The sequence below is a fragment of the Erinaceus europaeus genome, chromosome 20, assembly GCF_950295315.1.
Source record: "Erinaceus europaeus chromosome 20, mEriEur2.1, whole genome shotgun sequence".
Taxonomy (NCBI): domain Eukaryota; kingdom Metazoa; phylum Chordata; class Mammalia; order Eulipotyphla; family Erinaceidae; genus Erinaceus; species Erinaceus europaeus.
Genome location: NC_080181.1, coordinates 55,252,656 through 55,274,477, shown reverse-complemented (window position 1 = coordinate 55,274,477; position 21,822 = coordinate 55,252,656). Strand labels below are relative to the sequence as shown.

Here is a 21,822-nt window from a genome sequence, read left to right as displayed (position 1 = left end):
TTCCCACTGGTGCAGCCTCCTCCCCTCATCGGTCTCATCTGGGGGCGGGCCCACAGCCCCCGCTGGGTGCACTGGACTCTTCCCACTCATCTTTCGCTCACACCCGGGGCTACACGACTCCAGTTAGGAAGGACCCACTCAGACCTGGGGGAGCCAGCTCCAGGCGGCTGTGTTCTGTGCAGGGAGAGGTGGTTGAGGCAGCCCCTCTGGCCTCCAGGGCCTGGTGGATTTCAAAGGAACTGCTTAGCCTTGTCTAAACAGGGGCCCCAAAGTGGAATTTCTCTCTCAGGCTGCTCTGGGGACCTTGTGGGCGGTGCTGCCCTCTTCTGTTGGACCCCACCTCCCTTCCAAGTGAGGGCCATGCCAGTCCTGGTGTGGCGATAGGTCCCCACTGGGGAAAATAAAACAGACCCATCCTCTCCATCCTGCGTCTGTACATCCAAAATAAAAGCCTTGAGAAGCCCACCATTGTGCTCTCAGCACCTCTTGACACAAGGTGGGGGTTCTCTCCTGCCCCCTTAGAGCAGGGAGCCATTGCTGGGTCCAGGACATGCATGCTGGGCCCCATGGCCAGGCCCTGGGACAGACTGAGGGGCACGCAGGGGAGGGCTGGGGCTCCAGATCACACCCCCAGAGCAGTTGGGGGCTCATTAGTGACATCCACATTGCCAGGCTTCTCTGAGGGGCACCCCTGTGCTCTGCCAGCTTTAGAGCAGGAACTTTCTGAAGTCGAGTGGCCTGGGCTTCAGGCCCGTGTGGGATGTGTGTGAATGAAATGACAGGTCGGTCCAGCTCCTTTGTTCCTCAGGGTGTGGGGAGCCCCAGCTTACAATCCCAAGATGAAACCAAGACACAGCTATTGTCCCGGGCATGTGGGGCGCAAAGCAGTGGGTTACTGGAAAGGAAACTGAGGTTGGGGGCACACCTGAGCCTCCCTCCTTTGTTAACAGAGACCTTCCAGGGGTTCAGCTGAGTGGATGGCGTGTCTGCTCGGAGCGCCCCTGTCATTTCCCTAAGCTTGGATGAACCCTCTGCACATTTCCTGTGGTCACTCTAACAACCCACTACAAATTTAGTGGTTTAAAACCCCAGAAATCTGCAGGTCTAGAAGGCGTTAGATGTGCAAAGTTGTGTCTTAAGACACAAACGAAGGTCTCTGCAATGTCGCCTCCCTCCAGAGTCCTCGGGGAAAACTTGTTTCTTGTCTCTGGTGGCTCTGATTGTCCTTGCCTAGGGGTCACGTCACTCCAGGCTTTGCCTCAGTCTCACACCACATGTGTGCGTGTGTAGGTGTGTGTGCTCACACTGGCTGTCCTGATCCGCCCCCCACCCCAGAGCCCAGCAGTCTGCTGCAGGTGCCCAGGGATGCCATTGAGTTCAGGACAGTCTCAGAACTGCTCTCATTAACATGGACAAGCGGTCATCTCTTCCAGTTAGTTCCCTATAGCTTTCACCCCATAAAAATCATTGGTTGTAGCACCCCACCCCTGTGCTGCCCATAACCTTTACAATCCAGCCTGAGGTTTGAGGGTGTTGGTCCTGTCCCCCACCTGCTAAGTGCTGCCTCTCTACTCCTTGGAGCTTGTTGGCTTTGGGGTACAGTCCCCTGGCAGACAGGACCTTGTCTAGACCATCTCGTGTCTTGGTCCCTACAGCAGAGCCTGGCCAGCAAAGGTGCTGCTGGTTTTCACCCAGTCCTCTAACTGGCTTCTTCTGTGCCCCCCCCCCAGCTGGTCCTAGGCCCAGCCTTGTCTGGGACAGACACGCTGGCACCGTCGTGGGCACTGCTTCTGGCCCTGCTGCTTCTGCTTCCCTGCACTTTGTGGCTGTCCTTTTACAAGGGACTCTGCTACTCCAACAGCCGGAGCCCAGGCCACAGGCCTGGGGAAGGTGGGTGGCAGCCACCAGGTCTGGCTTTTTGCTCCCTGGGTTATGAAAAAGGGATGTACAGTTCCAAGCTGGGACGGGCACTAGGCACTGTGCCTCTTCCCATCTGGGGCCTGGCAGTGGACCAGTCTCATTTCTGAGAGACACGGAGGAGGTGATTTGAGTGCTTGCTGTGTTTGCCGCCGCTCGAACCCAGAGCTGAAGTGCTTTACGGCATTCCTGTCACTTTCCATGCAAAGCCTTGCTAAGTTTCCAAGATCCAGCTTAAAGGTGACTCTCCCATCCCCCAGATCTCCCTAGATTGGGGGTGGGGTGGGGGTCAGATAAATGTGAGTCTGAATATATACTTTTAAAAATTGTTGTTATAGTTATTGTTGTTGTTATTGATGTCGTCATTGTTGGATAGGATAGAGAGAAATGGAGGGAAGAGGGGAAGACAGAGTAGGAGAGAAAGACACCTGCAGACTTGCTTCACTGCCTGTGAAGCGACTCCTCTGTAGGTGGGGGAGCCAAGGGTTCGAACCGCTTAACCCGCTTAACCCGCTGCTCTACCGCCCAACTCCCCTCCCCCCCCCCAGAATATACACTTTTTTTTCAAGAGCAAAATGTATTTATTTTCTGGTCCAAACTTGGCACTTTTTGCACCAACAACTCACATGTATATGCACAAAATAGTAGAATGCTACTGTTAAAACAAGCTTTAGAATTTACCTGGAGAAAAAAAAAAAAGGATTCTGGAACGATGGAAATGGGCAGGCACACAGCCTTGGTGGGCTCACTCTTGTGAGAAGGCAGAAACAAGTGCTGGTGAGGATGTAGTAGAGACAAGGAAACCATTCTATGTTGTGGGAAAGTAAACTGGTACAGCCCTTGAAGAAAACAGTTTGGATGTTCTTCAGAATATATACTTTTAAGATTTAAACAAAGGTATTTATTTTTGTGAGCAAAAGAAACCAGAGCACTGCTCAGCTCTGGCACATGGCAGTGTCAGGGATCAAATCTGGGCCATGTGCCCCATGGCCCACCCACCTCCCAGGCCTGTTTCACTTCACGTCTCTGCATGAGATTATTGTGTCTCTGGGAACTTTCTCCCCTTTGTCTTAGATTCCTGGGTCTTCTGTGGCAAATGGTTGCAAACTAGGTGTCTTAAAAGACAACAGAAATTAGGAGCCAGGTGGTGGTACACCAACCCCACCATTTCCCCCCCCACTATGGTTTTGTGTCTGCATGATTCCACTGCTACTGGTGTCCACTCTCCATCTTTCCTTTTTCTCAGAAAGACAAGGGAGAGGGAAATAGTAAGAGAGGTAAAGAGACACCACAGTACGGCCTCACAGCTTCTGAAGCTTCCCCTTTGCGTGGTGCTCTATGTGGTGGCTAGGGGCTCATACCTGGGCCCCTGTGCCTGGTACGGTGTAAGCTATCTCCAGGTCTCTGCACTGCTTCTTTTTAGAAGAGCCACTTCAGTATCCTAATGCCCAACACAATTGCCTTCCTGCCTGCCTTTTCTCCTTCCTTCCCTCCTTAGATAGGACAGAGAAGAACTGAGAGGGAAGTGGGAGATACACACACACACACCCACACACATACAGAGAGAGAGAGAGAGAGAGAGAGTCACCTGCAGACCCACTTCACTTCTCATGAAGCTTCCCTCCCTTTAGGTGAGAAGAAGGGGCTCGAACCTGGGTCCTGGCATATGACAATGGGTGTGCTCAGTCAGGTGTGCCCAGCCCCCACAGTTACTTTCTTAAATGGAAAAAAAAAAAAGGGCAAAAACAAGGACTGGGTCTCTTCAATGTCTTTATTATTATAATTCTCATAATCTTCTATTTTCAAAAAATATAAATAGGTGCACGGAACCCTGGTGCCTGCACGGTCCCTGCATGGTTCCGGGGAGTGGGGGTGGGCGTGAGGGAGGGGTGGGGGCACTCTCGCTGGTAAGAGACTATAGTGCTACAGAGACTGCTGTCTCCTGGGGTGGCAGAGTCTGGGAAGAGAGACCCCCTCAGGGAGCCAGACCCCCAGGCAGCTGAGGCTCCCTGATAGTTCACCCTGGTCCAGGAGGAAGCCCCCATGAAGGGCTCCCCCACGCACACAGTGCAGCCCTCCTGCCTAGTCACCCAGAACTTTCAGTTGAGGCGCTGTTCTTCACAGCCTCTGGCCTCTGCCCCTCCATCTCCTTCTGCGCCCTCCTCTGCCCTGGAGGGGAAATAAGCAACCATTGCACTGCTCTCGGAGAAAGTCAGGAAACCAAAAATAATCTTCTTTATTTAACTTAACCCCTCCCTCTGCCCCTGTCCCTGCACTGGTCCCTGGAAAGGCACAACGGGAGATTGGAGAAATGTCTCTGAACTCAGTCCGTGGGGTACAGCACGACTCTTCACTTTGGCATTTTCAGGGTGTAATTTGACGCTGTCTTGGCGACTTGGGGGTGGGTGGGTGGGTGCTTACACAATGTGGGTTTTTTTTTCCCTTCCTTAATGACATTCCTTATAGGACAGAAAGCGACAAAAAGAGGACACCGGCGGGATGTCGACCTGGTAGGGCTGCTGGGCTCAGCATCGTGGGTGGTGGTCCTCAGTGGGCTGAGCTGGGTTGGCTTCTCCGTGTGGACCAGGAGCTCCGCTTCTGTAATCTGCGCTTGTAGGCGGTGGCTGGGTGGGGGGAGGTTGGGGGAAAGTCTTGGTGAACTCCTAGAGGAAGACTGTCCCTTGCCCATTTTATCCTTTCTCCCCCAGGTTCCCTTCCTGAGGGCGCAGGAAGGCAGCCAGAGGCTTCACCACTTTGGATTGAATTTTCTTTGTGTTAAGAGGTTTTGGGGTGACTTTGAGACCCTCCCTTCCCCTGGGGCAGGGGTCCTGGTCCTGGCTAGTGCTCAGAGGGACAGGCTGGGGAGGGGAGCCCAGTGCCTGGAGGGGAGAGAGAAGGGTGCTCACGGTCAGTGCAGGTGATCCGAGGCTCCTCCCACTGGCCGCTGGGCTGGCAGCGGATGGTGGGCACATGGCGCTGGATGAAGTCCTGGTTGCACTGGTACCGCACCAAGGAATTGATCTCATATCGCTCCTTCCTCGGCCCAAAGGTTCTGGCGTGTTCCACCACAGGGGGCTCTCCGCAGGCCACTGGGGGACAGACAGACACCCTTCAGCCATGCCTCCTGAGGGCCTCCTGGGGTGATCTGGGCCACCGATGAGCCAGTGTGGCTACTCGGTGTGGAGGGCTTCGGGCCCTGGTGCCCAGCAGAGTCCTGACTGTAGCTAAGGGGTGTTCGTTCTCATGGCAGAATAAGAATCTGGAAACCTCTGGTCTAATATCTGGGTGTCTTCATGGTTCAGAGCTGCAGGACGGGGTGGTGCGGGGACCTTAAAGGATGAAGAGGAAGCAAGGTAGCAGAAGGGTAGAGCAGGTACTGGGAAAATGGGTCCTCGTGGAGGTCTGGGGTTCAGGACAGGAGCAAGGAGCAGGCAGATGTGTCCTGCTGCCCTGCCCTCTTCACCACTCTCACCTGTGCCCTTTTTGCAGGTGAAAGGCAGGTGGTAATTGCAGGGGACATCGTTCCACTCGCCCTTCTCATGCCAGATCATCACTACACAGTCCTCTCCGGTGGCAAAGAAGTTGTCAGGCTGGTTGGGCCGCCAGTTCTCAAATTGCTGCGATGAGGAGGGTGGGCAAGGGTGAAGGAGGGCGGGCAGCCCTGGGTTCCCCCAGTGTCAGACCCTTCTGGCAGCAGCGCAAAGGCCAATGGGAGTTTGGGCTATGACTGCACCATCTGCTGGGGGCCCTCCCGGAGCTCAGGAGTCCTGGAGTCTCTGTCTCTCTCAGGAGCTGCTGGCTCCCCCCTCTGCTGGGCGGGACCACGTTAATGTCTCCTTCCAATTTGCCTTCCCCTCTCTCCTTGGCTCTCCTGAGGTGCATTCCCTTTCTCTTAAGACCCCCTCTCTATAGCCTCAGTCCTTCCAGCATCATTGTCTGTCTATCTGAGTGCTCTAGGAGTAAGGAGTCTTTCTTCTCTTCTCTTTTCTTTTCTTTCTCTTTCTTTCTTTCTTTCTTCCTTCCTTCCTTCCTTCCTTCCTTCCTTCCTTCCTTCCTTCCTTCCTTTTTGCCTCCAGGGTTATTGCTGGGACTCAGTGCCTGCACCATGAATCCACTGCTCCTGGAGGCCATTTTCCCCCCTCTTTTGTTGTCCTTGTTGTTGTAGCCTTGTTGTGGTTATTGTTGTTGTTGATGTCGTTTTGTTGTTGGATAGGACAGAGAGAAAGGGAGAGAGGAGGGGAAGACAGAGAGGGGGGAGAGAAAGACAGACACCTGCAGACCTGCCTCACTGTGACAGCGACTCGCCTGCAGGAGGGGAGCCGGGGTTCGAACTGGGATCCTTACCCCAGTCTGTGCTTTGCGCCACGTGTGCTTAACCCGCTGCGCTACCACCCGACCATGAGGAGTCTTTCTAATTTCCCTGGGGTGTGCCTTCATATTTTCATTGTCTGGCCCTTTCCTATACCTTGTTATTCACTCTGAGCCCCACCCTGTTCCCCAAAATCAAGGTGCACACCCCCACCAGGGCTATGGCTGCCCAGTGAACGCGATTTGAAGGGGACTCACTCTGGGGTGCCTTTAGCCCCCTTCTCTGATCCCTCTGCAGAACTCACCATGGAGTGTCCGTCTGACCAGCGGAAGTCACCTTCAATGGTCCGGTCATTGAGGCCGATCCACTGGTAGTCCTGGGCATTGCCTGAAGAGGGGACAGGTTACACAAGAGGCTGAAAATGCTCCTAAGCCCTAATGGGTCTGGGGGACAGCATCTGTGTGTTTGCAGTGCACTCAGGACCACCTCTGAAAGCCAGTGTGGATGGGTGACAGCCACAGGGTCACACAGTGAGCTGTCCTGGTACAAGCGGAGACTCCACCCCGAGAGCCGTGTTGCCTCTCTCCTGGAACTCCGGCTTTGGGAACACCCTCCCGGCCCTCCCCACGGCCTGCAGCCTCCCTGGCCCCAGCCATGACTTCTCATGGCAGGCGAAGCCCTCTGCCCAGGCCCCCTGGAGTCCCTGCACTCACTGTTGACGAACTCCTGCTCTTCTGGGGTAACGATGCTGCTCAGATGGGCCTGCTGCTCGCGACACCAGCTCTCGGCATCCACCCAGGCCTTGCGCTCAGGGAAGTGGCGGTAGCAGTGGCCCTGGAACTTGGTCCAGCCCTCCCCACACAGCTCCTGGTCTGTAACACAGGGCAGGGCCATGAAGCAGGCACCCTGGACCAGCTGGAGGCCGGCCTCGGACACCGAGTCAGCCTCCGCTTGGGTGAGTTGGTGCCCACCAAAGAGGGGACCAGTTATGAGGCAGGAGGACTGGTCTGGGGAACTCTGTGCCTTCCACACTGTGGGAGATGCCAGGACCTTGCATTCGCTTATGCCAAGCCCCTCCCTCCCAGCCTTCTCCTGTCCGTCTTCGGTGCCTGCTCTGGGGACTAGCAGAGATGGATGGGTGAGCTTCTTTCTCCATGGCGGCTGAGCAAGGGGAGGGGCATCTCTAGCAGACTCATACTGGAGAGGGGACGTGGGCTGAAACTGCTGTGGAAGCTGGGGGGGGGGGTGCAGGCAGAGGCAGGGGAATGGCTCCTTCAGGCCTAGCAGCGGGTGACTGAGCGGCTTTCCCAACTCTGCCTTTGGTGATATCTCTTAGGTGGCCTGAAATGGGCCCCACTGTGAGGACTGACACCTTGGCAAGGGGCACAGAGGCTATGAGCAGGGCTGTGCCTTCCCTTGACGAGCTGGCTGCTAAGATCTGCCAGTACAGCATTGCCAGAGGGGTTCCCAAGACCCTCGCTTCTTCCTTCCCTGGGAACCCGAGTCTGAATGCAGAGTCAGGAGTCCCCCAGTCTGTACCATCACTGTCAGCTGAGCTGTTCAGCATAAGGGGACCCAGTGCCTGATGGGGAGCAGCCTGAGACTAAAAGGGCAGGGCCTTGGCAGGGGCAGAGGAGAGACAGACTCTTGGGGAGGGGAAGTAGTCTGAGTCAGAAGAGATGAAGCAGCAAGCTCAGGGGGATGCCACTGGGACCTTTGCTGCCTGTACCTTCCCAAGATGGGAGACAGTTCTGGAAAGAAGGCAGAAGCATTGAGCAGGAGCATGTGTGAGCAGATCAGAGCCATCTTCCCAGGCTAACCCCATGTGGGACGGACCAGTTTAAAACAGGCAAAGCTAGGGGCCGGGTGGTGGCGCACCTGGTTGAGCGCACATCTTACAATGCACAAGGACCCGGGTTCGAGCCCCTGGACCCCACCTGCAGGGGGAAAGCTTCATAAGTGGTGAAGCAGGGCTGCAGGTGTCTCTCTGTCTCTCTCCCTCTCTATCCCCCCTTCCCTCTTGATTTCTGGCTGTCTCTGTCCAATAAATAAAGATAATTAAAAAAAAAAAAAGCAGGTAAAGCTGGAGGGCGTGGCTGCTTGGGGAGAGCCTGGCCATGCAGGGTGGCAGCTCTGGCAGCCAGTGAGAGAATTCCACAAGGTTAGAAAGAAGCAGGATCAGAACTCCAGTGGGAGGCTGTCTGGGCAGTGAGGGCCTGGGACTGGAGAGGGAGGAGAGGTGTAGACCTGAGCAGTGAGCCAAGGCCCAGGGCCTTACAGCGCAACCCAGCACTATCTCCTGGCATGGGCCTCTCCTGATCCGGTGCCAAGAGCTCTTGGCTGAGTGGCCGCTCCAGTCTCTGCTCCCCCCCCCCCTGGCAGAAATCCTTGCAGCTCTCTACTCCCACCCCTATACACCACTTTCTTGGGGTCTTGAGGTGCAGATGAGGGTAGGAGGAGGTAGAGGAGAGAAATCCAGACACCTTCCTTTTTTTCCTTCCTTTCGTCGTTTCTCTCTCTTTCTCCATCCTGCCCTCCTGCTTTCCCTTTCTCCCTTCATTTGACCAGAAGGCTGCTCAACTCTGGCTGTTGGTGGTGCCGGGGACTGAACCTGGGATGTCTCACATATGCAAGTCCTTTGCATTACCATTGCACTATCTCCCCCAGCTCTCCAAGCATTTTCTTCCCGAAGCTTTGGGCTCCCCCACCAATCCATAACCTCTAAGGTACATGCAGTCAAACTGCTCAGGACCAAAACAAGCCTTCCCAGGAGTTTTAGCTGCTTTCTGAAAGTTTCTGGCAGAGCTGACTTGAGAGTGAGAGAGAACCAGAGCATCATTCTGACACATGCAACACTGGGAATTGAACCCAGGCCCTCCTGGCTGAGATGACAGTGCTTTTATCCACTGTGTCACCTTCTGGGCCACATGGAAGGGTTGAGAGCCCCAGTATAATTCCAGCTCTGAGTGGGCAATCACAAGCCTCATCTCTCCCTTCTGAGTTGGGAAGCCCTGAGATCCAGGGGCTGGGTAGGAGACCAGGCAGCACTAGTGGTGAGAAAGCCGGGGTGAGGGACTCTGACCCTCAGTGACCTGTGTCAGCTGGGCCTGGGTGAACAAGTGGAAGGGTTGGCAGGAGCCCAGAAGACAGGCAGCTTGTGCCCCAGCCATGAGGCTCCGCCTCCCCAGCCACAAGGCTCCGCCTCCCCAGCCATGAGGCTCCGCCTCCCCAGCCAGCCCTTTGTCTTGTACAAGGGAAGGAGGAAGGAAACACAAACCCAAGTGACATTGACAAGGCATCATCATGGCGGTAATGAGAAGACGGTGACATGCCGTAGTTCCTGCACATGCGTGGCTTGAACATGCTGGTGACACAGGGGCTCATAGGCAGATAAACCAGAGCTCGTGCCCAAGGAAAAGGGGAAGGCAGCTTGGTCAGTATGACCCGGTAGGTCTCCAAGCCAAGTAGGGGCCACCAGGTTCCATGAACAGACAGCAGGAAGATACGTGCCCCGAAACATGCTGGGTGATGACCTTCCAGAAAAGCCAGAGCCGGGAGGGAATTGCCTGGACCTCTAAGTTTATCCATGCACCTGCCTTGGTGGGAAGATGGACAGGCCTGGGAACCCTGGAGAAGCTGAACATTTTCAAGATCCCCCAGAGCTGCACCTTCCAGAGTACAGGTGGGCCTGGCCCACCCTGCTCCTGTGGTCAGATCAGCCAGGACTGCAGAGGAGAGGGTTTGAGGGGTGCAGCAAGAGGAGGAATGGGAGTGAGTGAGCTGACTTCTCCAGGTGGCCCCTGGAATGGCTGTCTCTCTGGATGGATCTTGGTGCCTGGGGTTAGAAGGGGCTGGGTGAGGGAGGCGGAAGAGGAGGAGGAGGAGGGGGGGGGTGCAGCAGTTAGTAACATTAGCTGAAGCCGAGACGGGCGTACCGATCTCACACAGGTCCCCTCGGTAGCTGGGAAGGCATAAGCATGTGAAAGAGTCGATGGCATCCAGGCAGGTGGCTCCATTCAGACAAGGGCTTGAGTGGCACTCATCAATGTCTGCAAGAAACCAAGGGCCACCATTAGCACTGCAGCCTCTTTCTGCGCAGCCATCTGGCCGCTCCTGGAGCCCTGGGAAGGTGGCTGGGTTTCCTGAGAGCTGTTGCTGCTGCTGCTGCTGCTGCCACCAGTCTCTTGGAATGTTGAGCCAAAGGTCCACCAAAGGGCTTTCTTGGATGTGTATGGTTCTTGACTGGCGAGCTTGGAGCACGGGAGCCGGGTTTCTCACTGGTCTGTTGTGTGAGTGAGTATGAACTTCCTTCCAGATGCCTTTCCTTGAGTATTTCAAGAAGTTACAGGATTTGAACTGACCAAACACGGTGGAGAGCAAGAATGCTGGAAGTCATGCTCCTCAAGTCTGACTAGGGCATTTTCTTTTCCTAGTTTTCCCCTGTTGCTATCAAGCAAGGAGAGAGGGCCAGACTGGGCATAGCTACAGTCAACAAGCTAAAAGTGGTGTGCAGAGTTTCAGACCATGACAGAATGGTAGGCAGTCTCATGAAACTTATTTGATTTCTTGTGGCACAGACACGTTCTCTGTCATCAATAAGGTCCCAGAGCATCTTGCCAAGATGAAGCCAGCATCCTTGTCTTGGGGAGGGACAGAAACCCATGGACTGTCCTTACAGCTAAAGGTCCTAGATGGTGGAAACCGCCAGTAAGTCACAGTTTCTACAAGAGCTCCATCCTAGGGTGACCCATATCTGAAGCAGGTGAAGTTAAGTGGCTGGTCACCATACCAAACCCGGGGTGTAGGCAGCTCCCCACCACCTTCTTCCCAGGCAGGATGCCCTTCCAGTCTCATCTTCTGGCCCCATATGTTCTTTCTGATCAGACTTACTTGTCTTATGAAACAGAGACCAGAGCCCCAGGCCAGCGTATGTGGTACCAGTGATTCAACCCAGATCTCACTCATGCAAGTCTTGTGCTTTCCCGCTAAGCCTCCTCCCCAGCCTGATCAAACTTCTTGGTGAAACTTGATTGGTAAGTCGCTGGTCTTTATTCCATTTTCAGCCATCAGCCAAGGTGAGACCTGGTCTTTCCACATATTTCTGTACTTTCCACATCTGTTTGTACCCTACAGGCCGGTGCTGGATTTTTCTGGGTTATGTCCTCTGGGAATGTGACATAAGGAATTCTGAAATTCCTCTTCCCAGGAGAGGCATGATTCTGCAAAGAATGGGTTACGTGGCTTAGGAAGCCTCACCATGAGAGGTGGTGTTGGGCCTTGGTCATGTAATCTTCACATAACCTTAAAGCTCCCCCCCAAAGCCAATGGTGGGCTCCATGTGAGCTGCATGGACTTCAGTCTTGCTTCTTCTGAACCTTGAAATCACTCCTCTGATGAGAAGACAGAGCATGTTCTCTGGCTGCTTCATACAGATGCACAGTAGACGTCTTCTAGTGCAGATGTGAGTATGTGCAAGGGTGGCCTGTAAGTCTCCAGGCTGTACTTTCTTCCCACGAGGCTCTTAGCTTCATTTCAGGGGCTGCATCCCGTGATCTAGAGACCCACGGTTCCAAGTGGGGAACTGCCCAAGCTGAGCGCCATCTCCATTTGTGTTTGGTTTCCCAGCATGCTCCAGGATTCCCAGCAGCAGCAGTAACAGCAAAAGATCAGGCCGGTGGGCCAGGCAGAAGCTGGGGGGCACTCCTGCTGCAGGAGAGCACCTGTCCTCCTCTGTCCATTAGCATCATTATGGGAAGCACTGGGTAGGGGGATTAAGCAAATGTAGGCGCTAAAAGCACTTGTACAGAGCAGGGGGCAGGGATGGCCTGTGGGGAGAAGAGCCAGGGTTCGCCCTGAGGGGGTCAGGCTGGGTGATTTTCAGTTATCCTGACCTATTTCATGCTGCTGAGACCCAGGGTTCATGGCATGTCCAGCTTACAAAATCCCAAAGGGCTGCAGGGCCTGCAACTTGCTGGGCTCAGAAACTATCTTCTCATCTGCAGGACCCAGAATCCGCAGATGAGGACGCCAGGGCAGCCCTAGACCCTGCAGACCAGCCAGCCTTCACTCCAGGCATGCTCTGCAGCTGCCCGGGACCCAGAATGTATGTTTTGCCGACCCAGACAGGGCTCTCTAAGCCTCCCTCTAAGACAGGCACCTGCCACCCCAGGTCCCGGTCGGGTGTGGGAGGGGGAGGTCTGTGTGCAGAGGAGGCAGTGCTCACCAGAATGCCTCTTTCTGAGGAGCAGACCGAACCTCTCACATCCTGACCCCAGGCCTTCTTCTGGGGCAGCCTCTCCCAGGATGGAGACTGAACTCCACTCTTCATAAAGGCGCTGCTGGAAGAGTGTGCGCACAGGCCCTGGACTGTAAGAGTCCAGAAAATCACTGCCCCTCAATGGTCAGGACAAGACCTTCCTCAGGGGCCTTTATACAGTTGGGAGGTTCGGCGTTCTCAGTTCACACATGGCCCTTCCATGGGCAGAACCCCAACTAGGCAAGGTACACAGCCAGCTTTGCTATTGCCTGTTTATATATACAAATATATCCACTGTATAAGGGCCAAGTATACAGCACATTTACGTTATGTGTGTATATAATATACAGCAAAGTGTTAATGTGCATATATATCAATATATATAAACATAAAATCCTTCTTGTGGGATGCAAAGGCTGTTAGTTAGTCTAGCTGTCTGGCACAATTCCCCTGGGGGGTAGTATTTCCTGTGATTCATTCATTGCTCCCTTTCTCCAAGTGTCCCAGGAATGAAGTTCTTTTGGAAAGGAATCCAAGCTCCCTGACTCTGCTGACTCCAGACAGAAACAGGGCAGGACAGGGCAGCGGGGAGGCTGACCCTAGAATGTGAGCTTGGAGGTAAGTGGGCATTTCTCCCCCAAATGTAATGTGAGAACTGGTGTGTTTGGGTAACACAGGCTTCACAAGCACATCTGGGGGATCACTTCCTATCAAAAGTCTGTCCCCACTTCCAACCCCCTACCCCACCCCCAGGCTCCTCGCCAGTCCAGTAATCCTCCTGACCCCATGACTAAAGACAAACAGAGGCCCCAGGTGAGAGCTGCCCTGGACAGAGACCGCTGGCCACAGCAGGCCTGAAACCCTGCACCCTGGACTGGGGTGGCAAACCCTTTGTCATTTACCTCAGAGTAAGGAGACCCACCTACCTACCTCCCAGACCCAGGTGTGGCCTGACTATCTGTTGTAGGTATACACACCCCAGCCCAACATTTCTTTCAGGTCTCAAGTGTTAACTTCAAAGTTCAAGCACATTTTACATTCAACCCACATAATAACCATTGATGGGGGCTGTGGTGAGTTGTATAAATATCTACGTCGGTGTGAAACTTACACTCCTAAAATCTTATGATTGAACCAATGACAAATTTCTAAAAAATCAGTCAGTTGCTTTAGTTTTTTGGATCCTGAGTCCACCATCCCTTATTTGCTGTTCTTTCTGCTTTGTATTTAACTGTAGATCTAATCCATTTGGAAAATAATTCAATCTCCTTTCTTTTTCTATTTCTCTGGTATTTATAAATATAAATAACAAACAAAAACTATTATAAGAGGGACTGGCCCAGCATTCCACTAGAAGCTGGTTGAAGAGAAAGAGAGAGGGAGAGAGGAATGGCTCAGGTAGTAGTGTACTTGATATTATGTGCAAAGATCTGGGTTCAAGCCCCTAGTCCCCACCTGCAGGGAAGAAGTTTCACAGACAGTGAAGTAGGTCTGTAGTTGTCTTTCTTTCTCTCTCTCTCTCTCTCTCTCCTCCCCTCTCAAGTTCTCTCTGTCTCTATTAAAACGAACAAACAAAAAACCCAAAAACAAACAAAATGGCTACCAGGAGTGAGTGATGTGGATTTGTTGTGCAGACACCAAGCTTCCAGCAATAACCCTCCCTGGTAGCAATAAAGTAAAATGAAATGAAAAAAAAAAAAAGGTTATTATCTTGACAGAAAATAACTCCCTGGTTTAATGGCTTGCTTTTCCCTCCTGGAGACCATGCAGCACAGCTGCTCTAGAACTCCGAGCCGTGTTCACCTTGGGCTTTTCACCTCCACCTGTCACTCACCCCTCCTGCCTAACTTAAAAAGCCAAGGTCTCACATGACCTTGGTGACTTCCTCCTGCCTACATCTCCTTGCAGAAGTGAAGAAGTGCCCCCTTCCCCTTCCCCTTCCTGAACCCCCATGGCTGGCAAGGGTCTTACCGATGTCACAGGACTCGCCAATGTGGCAGAGGAATGTGAAGCCTCCCTCTGCCTCCTGGCAGGGTCCAGCACCACAGGGGTCCCCAGCTCACAGCCTGGCAGTGGCTTCATCCCCTGCCCCCTGAGAGACTGAATTCAAGATAGAGCCATCTGGAGCGCTGCTGCTCAGCACAGCCCCACGACCCCGAGGCAATGGAAGCTGGCTTGGGGTGAGCATTTCTGGGGGGATCCTGCCCTTCCCAGGCATCTGGTTCCCTCCTCGATTGCAGAGTCTGTCTGTGTCGATGTGAGCCCACCTGACACTTTTACTAGGGTGGGAATAGGGAAATGGGTTCAACAGTTGGGGCACCACCCACATGAAACTGTGGTTTCTGAAGTTGTGCTCATTTTCATTCTGCCTGTGCAGGATGAAATAGATATTCAGGCCTAAAGCTCACCAGCAGATTCATCCTCTCTTCTCACACTGAGCGTCATCTCTGGCCCTTGCCAGCCGACCTTCCACACTTTTCTCCTTGTGCTAAGTTCAGAGAGTAGGCTTCACTTAGACGTGTTGTTGAGTGAAATGAGTCAGAAACAGAAGGATGAATATGGGATGATCTCACTCTCAGGCAGAAGTTGAAAAACAAGAGCAGAAGAGAAAACACACGTAGAACCTGAACTGGAGTTAGCGTATTGCACCAAAGAAAGAGACTCTATGGTGGGTGGATGGGGTGAGAATACAGATCCAAGAAAGATGACAGAGGACCTAGTGGGGGTTGTGTTGTTATATGGAAAACCGGGAAATGTTATGCATGTACAAACTATTGTATTTACTGTTGAATGTAAAACATTAATTCCCCAATAAATAAATGAATAAATAAAATTAATTAAAAAGAAGTGTTTTTGAGATGTTATGAGAACAACCATGTTTTCCCCTCAGCACTACTCAGCTCTTGGCTGTATCAGACGTGGAGCGAGCCTGTGACCTTTCGCAAAGCAGTCCGGCGCGCTATGGATGTCCTGTCTTTCAGACCCATGACCACTAATCTTTATGGGTGAGTAACTCTGCCAAGTGTGATGTGGAGTGCTTGCTTTCTACGCACCTATGTCCTGGTTAACCTTCCATACTACTAGTCTCTGATGGGACTCAGAGAGAAGATACTTGCGTGAGGCTGCACAGCTCATCCGGGGCGGAGCAGGGCTTGGAACCTGGAATCGACACTGTCTCTGACCGAGTTACAATCTGAGCCCCCAAACAGATTTAAAGGAAACATACAAAACTCCAACAATACCTGTCAATGTTGCCTCTGAGGTGCTGGCCCCCTCTGGAGGAGCTGGGGCGGCTGCATCTGTAGGGGAGGTGGCCATGGTGGCTGTCTGGAGTACTTCTCCTGAGTGCCAGGCGCTGGAGTCAGTTTCTGCAAGCGCCTCTTCAGGCCGCTGGGCCTCCTGGGTCCACTTGGACTCAGGGGTGCGGGTTCCCATGGTGACATCCAGCCCAGAGGTGTGACCAGCTGGGTCTCCACTGGCTTCAGTCCTTTCTCCAGAAGCCACGGGCACGGAAACCTCTGTGCTCACATCATAGGTGGTGGGGGACCCTCCGCTTCCCTCTGGGGCAGCCGAGCCCTCCCTGGGGCCTTCCTGAATGGCCAGGGGGCTGCTGCTCACACCCAGGCCTGAGTCTCCCTCCAGATTGGTCTCATGGAAGGAGGAAGTGGCTTCACTCAAGTCAGGAGACCCCAAAACTCCTCCGCTGGCCTCAGGGGCGGCAGTTGCCCCCACCCCAGCTGTAGGATAGGCAGATGTTTCATGAATGGTGTCTGGAAATGATGAGGCTTCCACCCCAGACCCAGAGAAGCCTGGAGCAATACCACTCATGTCCCCAGAGGCAGTGGCTTCTCCACTGGACTCTAAAAGCCGGGGTGTGTGTGTCACAGGAGGTCTCTGGCCAAGTTCCTGTGCAGCAGTTGCCTCAGTGACACCCTCCAAGAGCTCAGAAGTGATCAAAGTAACTTCTGGAAGAAGTCCTGAGGCCTCCCCACTGGTGCTTGTGACCATGGGAGAGCCCCCACTGCCCTCGACTGTGCCTGAAGAATCCCCACTAAAATATGGGGTGCTTGATGGCTCTCTGCTGGGCTCTGGCAACCCTGACTGCTGTCCACTCAGGTCCCCAAATCCTGACTGGGCCCCAGACATGTCTGGGATTCCAGAATGATCCCCACTGAGTTCCAACAGGCCTGAAGGCCCTTCTCCTGCTTCCTGCGCTGTTGGAGCCTGAGTCACAGATTCCACTAAAGTTCTGTCAATCAGGGAGACTGTGGGGAAACCCGACAGGAGTCCACTGCCGTCAAATGCACCTGAGGCGGGGCTGCTCCCAGACTCAGCTCCAGAAGGTTCTCCACTGACCTCCTCAGTTCCACTTGGCAGGCCACTGAGTTCTGGAGGCTGGGATGGAAACCCAGTGGAGTCAATTGCTCCAGAAGACTGTCCACTGATATCTGATACCCCAGACATACCTGAGAGATCCACTTCTCCGGAGGGGAGACCACTGAGCTCTACAGACCCTAAGCCTTCTTCTTCTTCTTTAAACGGAGTTGGGGTCACTTCCACCAAACTCGTGTCCACAAATGTAATGCCTGAGGATTCACCGCTGCCACTCATGGTACTGGACACCAGGTCATGAGCTCCAGGGGTGGTCCCACTGAACCCTGGCCACCCGGAAGGTTGCCCGCTGAGATCAGAGGTCCCAGATGGCTCTCCACTGAGGTCATGTGTGCCAAAGAGCTGACCACTACCCAGAAATATTCCAGATGCTTCTCCACTGGCATCTGGTTGTCCAGAAGGCAGTCCACTAAGCTCAGTCACTCCAGATGTTTCCCCAGAAAACCCTGAGGGTTGCCCACTGATCTCAAAAAGTCCAGAAGTCCCGCTACTGATGTCAGGAAATCCTGATGGCTGACCACTGACACCAAAGAGTCCAGAGGTTTCTCCACTGGCATCAAAAGACCCAGATGTTTGTCCACTGAGCTCAGTTCCTGAAGGGAGTCCACTAGCTACTCCACTGATATCCAGCTCACCAGAGGGCAGCCCAGAGACTTCTCCAGCACCACTGATGCCAATTGTTCCCCTTCCTTCCAGTTCACTGGCAGATGTGGCTGTGACCACTTCCACCAACGTGGCGTCCACTAGGGAGACAGTTGGGAACCCTGATGGAAGGCCACTAAAGTCAGGCAGACCAGAGGATGGGCCACTTCCAAAATCCAGTCCAGAATATTCACCACTAAATCCAGAGGGAAGACCACTTGCTTCTGGGGCTTTCCCACTTCCAAGAACTCCAGAAGGAGGTCTGCCAATGTTCCAGGCTCCAGAAGCAGACCCTACCAAGTCGTCTTTTCCAGAAGACAACCCACTGAGATCCTCAACTCCAGAAGCAGAGGTCTCTAGCCCCTCTCCTCCAGAAGGAAGTCCACTGGTGCTCCCTATTCCAGAGGCAGAGATATCTAGACCATTTCTTCCAGAAGGAAACCCACTAAGTTCCCCTACTCCAGATGCAGAGGCCTCTATATGACCCTCTTCTCCAGAAGAAAGTCCACTGAGATCCGCTACTCCAGAGACAGAGGTATCTAGACCCTCACTTCCAGAAGGAAGTCCACTAAGTTCCCCTACTCCAGATGCAGAGGATTCTGGACCTTCTTCAGAAGGAAGTCCACTGAGGTCCTCAACTCCAGAGGCAGAGGTCTCTAAGTGACCCTCTCCTGCAGAAGGAAGTCCACTGAGGTCCTCAACTCCAGAGGCAGAGGTCTCTAAGTGACCCTCTCCTGCAGAAGGAAGTCCACTGAGGTCCTCAACTCCAGAGGCAGAGGTCTCTAAGTGACCCTCTCCTGCAGAAGGAAGTCCACTGAGGTCCTCAACTCCAGAGGCAGAGGTCTCTAAGTGACCCTCTCCTGCAGAAGGAAGTCCACTGAGGTCCTCAACTCCAGAGGCAGAGGTCTCTAAGTGACCCTCTCCTGCAGAAGGAAGTCCACTGAGGTCCTCAACTCCAGAGGCAGAGGTCTCTAAGTGACCCTCTCCTGCAGAAGGAAGTCCACTGAGGTCCTCAACTCCAGAGGCAGAGGTCTCTAAGTGACCCTCTCCTGCAGAAGGAAGTCCACTGAGGTCCTCAACTCCAGAGGCAGAGGGTTCTGGACCTTCTCCAGAAGGAAGTCCACTGAGATCTCCAACTCCAGAGGCAGAGGGTTCTGGACCTTCTCCAGAAGGAAGTCCACTGAGATCTCCAACTCCAGAGGCAGAGGGTTCTGGACCTTCTCCAGAAGGAAGTCTGCTGAGGTCCTCAACACCAGAGGCAGAAGTTTCTGGGATTTCTCCAGAAGGAAGTCCACTGAGGTCCCCATCTCCAGAGACAGAGCCCTCCAATTCCTGCCCTCCAGAAGGCAGTCTGCCCACTTGGGAAGTGTTGGACCATGTAATCCTCTCTCCATCCCCTGAGGTCAATCCACTATCCACAGGTAGGCCTGAGCCCACTGTAGACGTGAGACCACTGGAGTCAAGGTCTTCTGAGGGTATTCCACTGCCCCCAGAGGGCAGCCCACTGACATCCAATCCTCCTGAAGCTTCTCCACTACCTGTAACATCACCAGTGGTGTCAGGAGCTCCAGAAGCCTCCCCAGAGCCAAGCAGCTGTGTCTCACTGGGCACCGGGGTTGAAGCTATGGTTGGCTCCTCTGAGGGGGTGGGTTCCTCTGAGACCATGGACACCTCTGTGGCAGAAAGAACTTCTGTAATTTCCTCTGTGGCTGCACCTGTGGGAGGCCACGTGGGAGGGATCCCTGGAGGAACAGGGGGAGAGATACATGGGTTTAGGCACTCCATCTTACTATAATTTCCTACAGAGAAGATGAACCTATTCCCTCCACAGTAGGCCAGCCTCCCCCCCCCCCACCTCCCAAGAGTTCAGAAATGTATCTAGACTTTGCCAAATGGAAGCTTGCCTCAGGATGGATAGAAAGAAGGGGGCAGAAAATTCTTGCTACCCTTAGCCTGCACTTTGGGAGACTCTTGGGGTGTCAAACTACATAACTCATTTCCAGTACTTCCATGTTGGTAGCTCACTGATCTGTGTCTGGTTCTCAAAGTATGGTTCCCTAGGGCCTGACAGAAAGGCAAGTTCTCAGGCCCCAGATCCACCCCCCCCACCCCCCGCACAATGCAGACCCCTGAGTGCTTCTGAGAATCCATCACTTAAACTTCTCCTTCTAAGGTCACAGAGGTAACAGAAATGTGTGAGCTCTACTAGGTGCACCACCATCTGACTCCACCCTACGATTTGACAGTTACATAACGTCCTTTCCTTCTTGTCTCTTGTGGGTTGCAATGAGCCTGTCAGAGACAAAATGCAAGGGCACCCCCTTCACTGGACACACTTCAGCCCATGTCCTGGATCCCAGGCCCCATGCACCTGGCAGTGGTGATGTGCCTGCAAAGGTGGGGGCTGGCTCCCACTCTGTCTGGTTTCCGGGCTCCATGGTGAAGTCTGGGGTGGCAGTTGTCTCCTCCTCCATGGGGACAGCGGCTACACCAGGTACCACTTGGGTGACGATGCGGTCCTCCACGTCAGTGGGTGGTGTGGGAGTGCCATCCTCTTCCGGTCCTGGAGAGGGCACTGCAGAGATCGCTAATATGGAAATAGGTAGTGAGGGCTCCTCCTCAGATCTAGGAGACCCTGATGACATGGGTCAGGCCTGTGCAAAGACTACGCTAGCAGCTTCCATCTAACCCTCCTGGTTTCCATCTAGACACATTTAGAACATAATTTCTGTACCCAAGAAAGGCAGTGACAGTAGTTGGGAGCACAAGTCTGGCACTTTGGGATCAAATACTAGATCCAGCACTGGAAAGAGAGCTCCACAGCAGAGCAGGAGGGTTCCAGACTCAGTCTCGAGCATGGCATATGCCAGAGTCGAGTGCCGCTTTGGTTTCACTCTTGGGAAATAAATTAAAAAAGAAATAGACCAGGTATATCACTGAATGAACCTGAGCAAGTGCTTTTTTGTGTCTCCATCTATACAGAAGAGGACAGAATGTATCTTAGAAAGTTTCTGTTAGATAGTTTTTTAAAGTATTTGTTTATTTATTTTCCCTTGTTGTTTTTATCGTTGTTGTAGTTATTGTTGTTATTGATGTCATCATTGTTAGATAGGACAGAGAGAAATGGAGAGAAGAGGGGAAGACAGAGAGGGGGCTAGAAAGATAGACACCTGCAGACCTGCTTCACCGCCTGTGAAGCGACTCCCCTGCAGGTGGGGAGCCGGGGGCTCGAACTGGGATCCTTATGCTGGTCCTTGAACTTCGAGCCATGTGTGCTTACCCGACTGCGCTACCGCCCGACCCCCAAATAATTTTTTTAAGATCAGCTTATTAATGAGATTGAGAGAGAGAGAGAGAGAGAGAGAGAGGAACAGAGACACCAGAGCACATACAATGCCAGAGACCAAACGCATGACCTCATATGTGAGAGACCAGATACCTTATCCAGTATGCTACCTCCAGGACCACTAGATAAAATGGTTTTATATACACAGCAACTTGAGACAGTACATGGCTTGGATAGTTGATCACCCAGGGTGATCTGGAGACTACCCTGAAATAAAGTGCAGGAAGTAGTGGACAGTTGATTCAAAAAGCTCTTATGAACTGAAGAGACTGAGAACCCATGATCCCAGGACCTCATGTCTGTAAATCACATGGTCTGACTCTGAGTCACCTCCCCCACTTCTATTTTAATGATAAGTCTACTGTGTATTGGATTTACGATGACCCGGCACTATGCCAAATGTTTTATATACAATGTGCCAGTTAGCCTTTTGAAAATTTTAATTTTTAAATCTTTTTACTATTTATTATGATTGTTATTTATTGGGTAGACACAGAGAGAAATCGAGAGGGGAGGGGGAGATCCAGAGGGAAAGAGACAGACGTCTACAGCCCTGCTTCACCACTCATGAAGCTTTCCCCCTGCAGGTGGGGACTTAAAAGCCAGGTCCTTGCACACTGTAATGTGAGAGCTTAATCAGGTGTGCCACTGCCTGGCCCCCCAGTTAATCCTTACAGTGAGTCTTGAGAGTATTACACTGTATCATTATCTTTAAAAAAAATTTTTTTATTATCTTTATTTGATAGAGACAGCCAGAAATTGAGAGGGAAGGGGGTGATAGAGAGGGAGAGAGACAGAGACACCTGCAGCACTGCTTCACCACTTGCAAAGCTTTCCCCCTGCAGGTGGGGACTGGGGGCTCGAACCTGGGTCCTTGCGCATTGTAACATGTGCGCTGAACCAGGTGTGCCACCACCCGGTGGCCTGTATCACTATCTTATAGATGAAGCAGAAGTGAAC

General features: G+C 53.1%; 1 protein-coding gene and 1 long non-coding RNA gene across 4 annotated transcripts in view; one reads left to right on the top strand and one right to left on the bottom strand.

Annotated features, from left to right (window-relative positions):
• Window positions 1-4,126: 4,126 nt before the first annotated feature.
• ACAN (aggrecan) overlaps window positions 4,127-21,822 on the bottom strand; it is a 51,667-nt gene continuing 33,971 nt past the window's right edge. The window contains exons 11-18 of one of the 2 annotated variants that reach the window (XM_060179396.1): window positions 19,888-20,103; window positions 15,725-19,258; window positions 10,162-10,275; window positions 6,940-7,098; window positions 6,531-6,613; window positions 5,390-5,534; window positions 4,824-5,006; window positions 4,127-4,541 (exon numbers count right to left, since the gene is read on the bottom strand). In XM_060179396.1, the coding sequence (XP_060035379.1) occupies window positions 4,465-4,541; window positions 4,824-5,006; window positions 5,390-5,534; window positions 6,531-6,613; window positions 6,940-7,098; window positions 10,162-10,275; window positions 15,725-19,258; window positions 19,888-20,103 (4,511 nt within the window). In that variant the 3' untranslated portion in view covers window positions 4,127-4,464. The remainder of the gene's footprint in view (window positions 4,542-4,823; window positions 5,007-5,389; window positions 5,535-6,530; window positions 6,614-6,939; window positions 7,099-10,161; window positions 10,276-15,724; window positions 19,259-19,887; window positions 20,104-21,822) is intronic. The other variant, XM_060179397.1, reaches the window with a different exon arrangement.
• Window positions 10,173-15,731, top strand: LOC132534868 (uncharacterized). 2 transcript variants are annotated; one of them, XR_009546613.1, is made up of 4 exons: window positions 10,213-11,687; window positions 12,229-12,329; window positions 12,982-13,100; window positions 15,373-15,731. It is a non-coding gene; the product is annotated as an uncharacterized LOC132534868 (long non-coding RNA). The 2 variants fall into 2 exon arrangements; XR_009546612.1 differs by having other exon boundaries at window positions 10,173-11,687; window positions 12,229-13,100.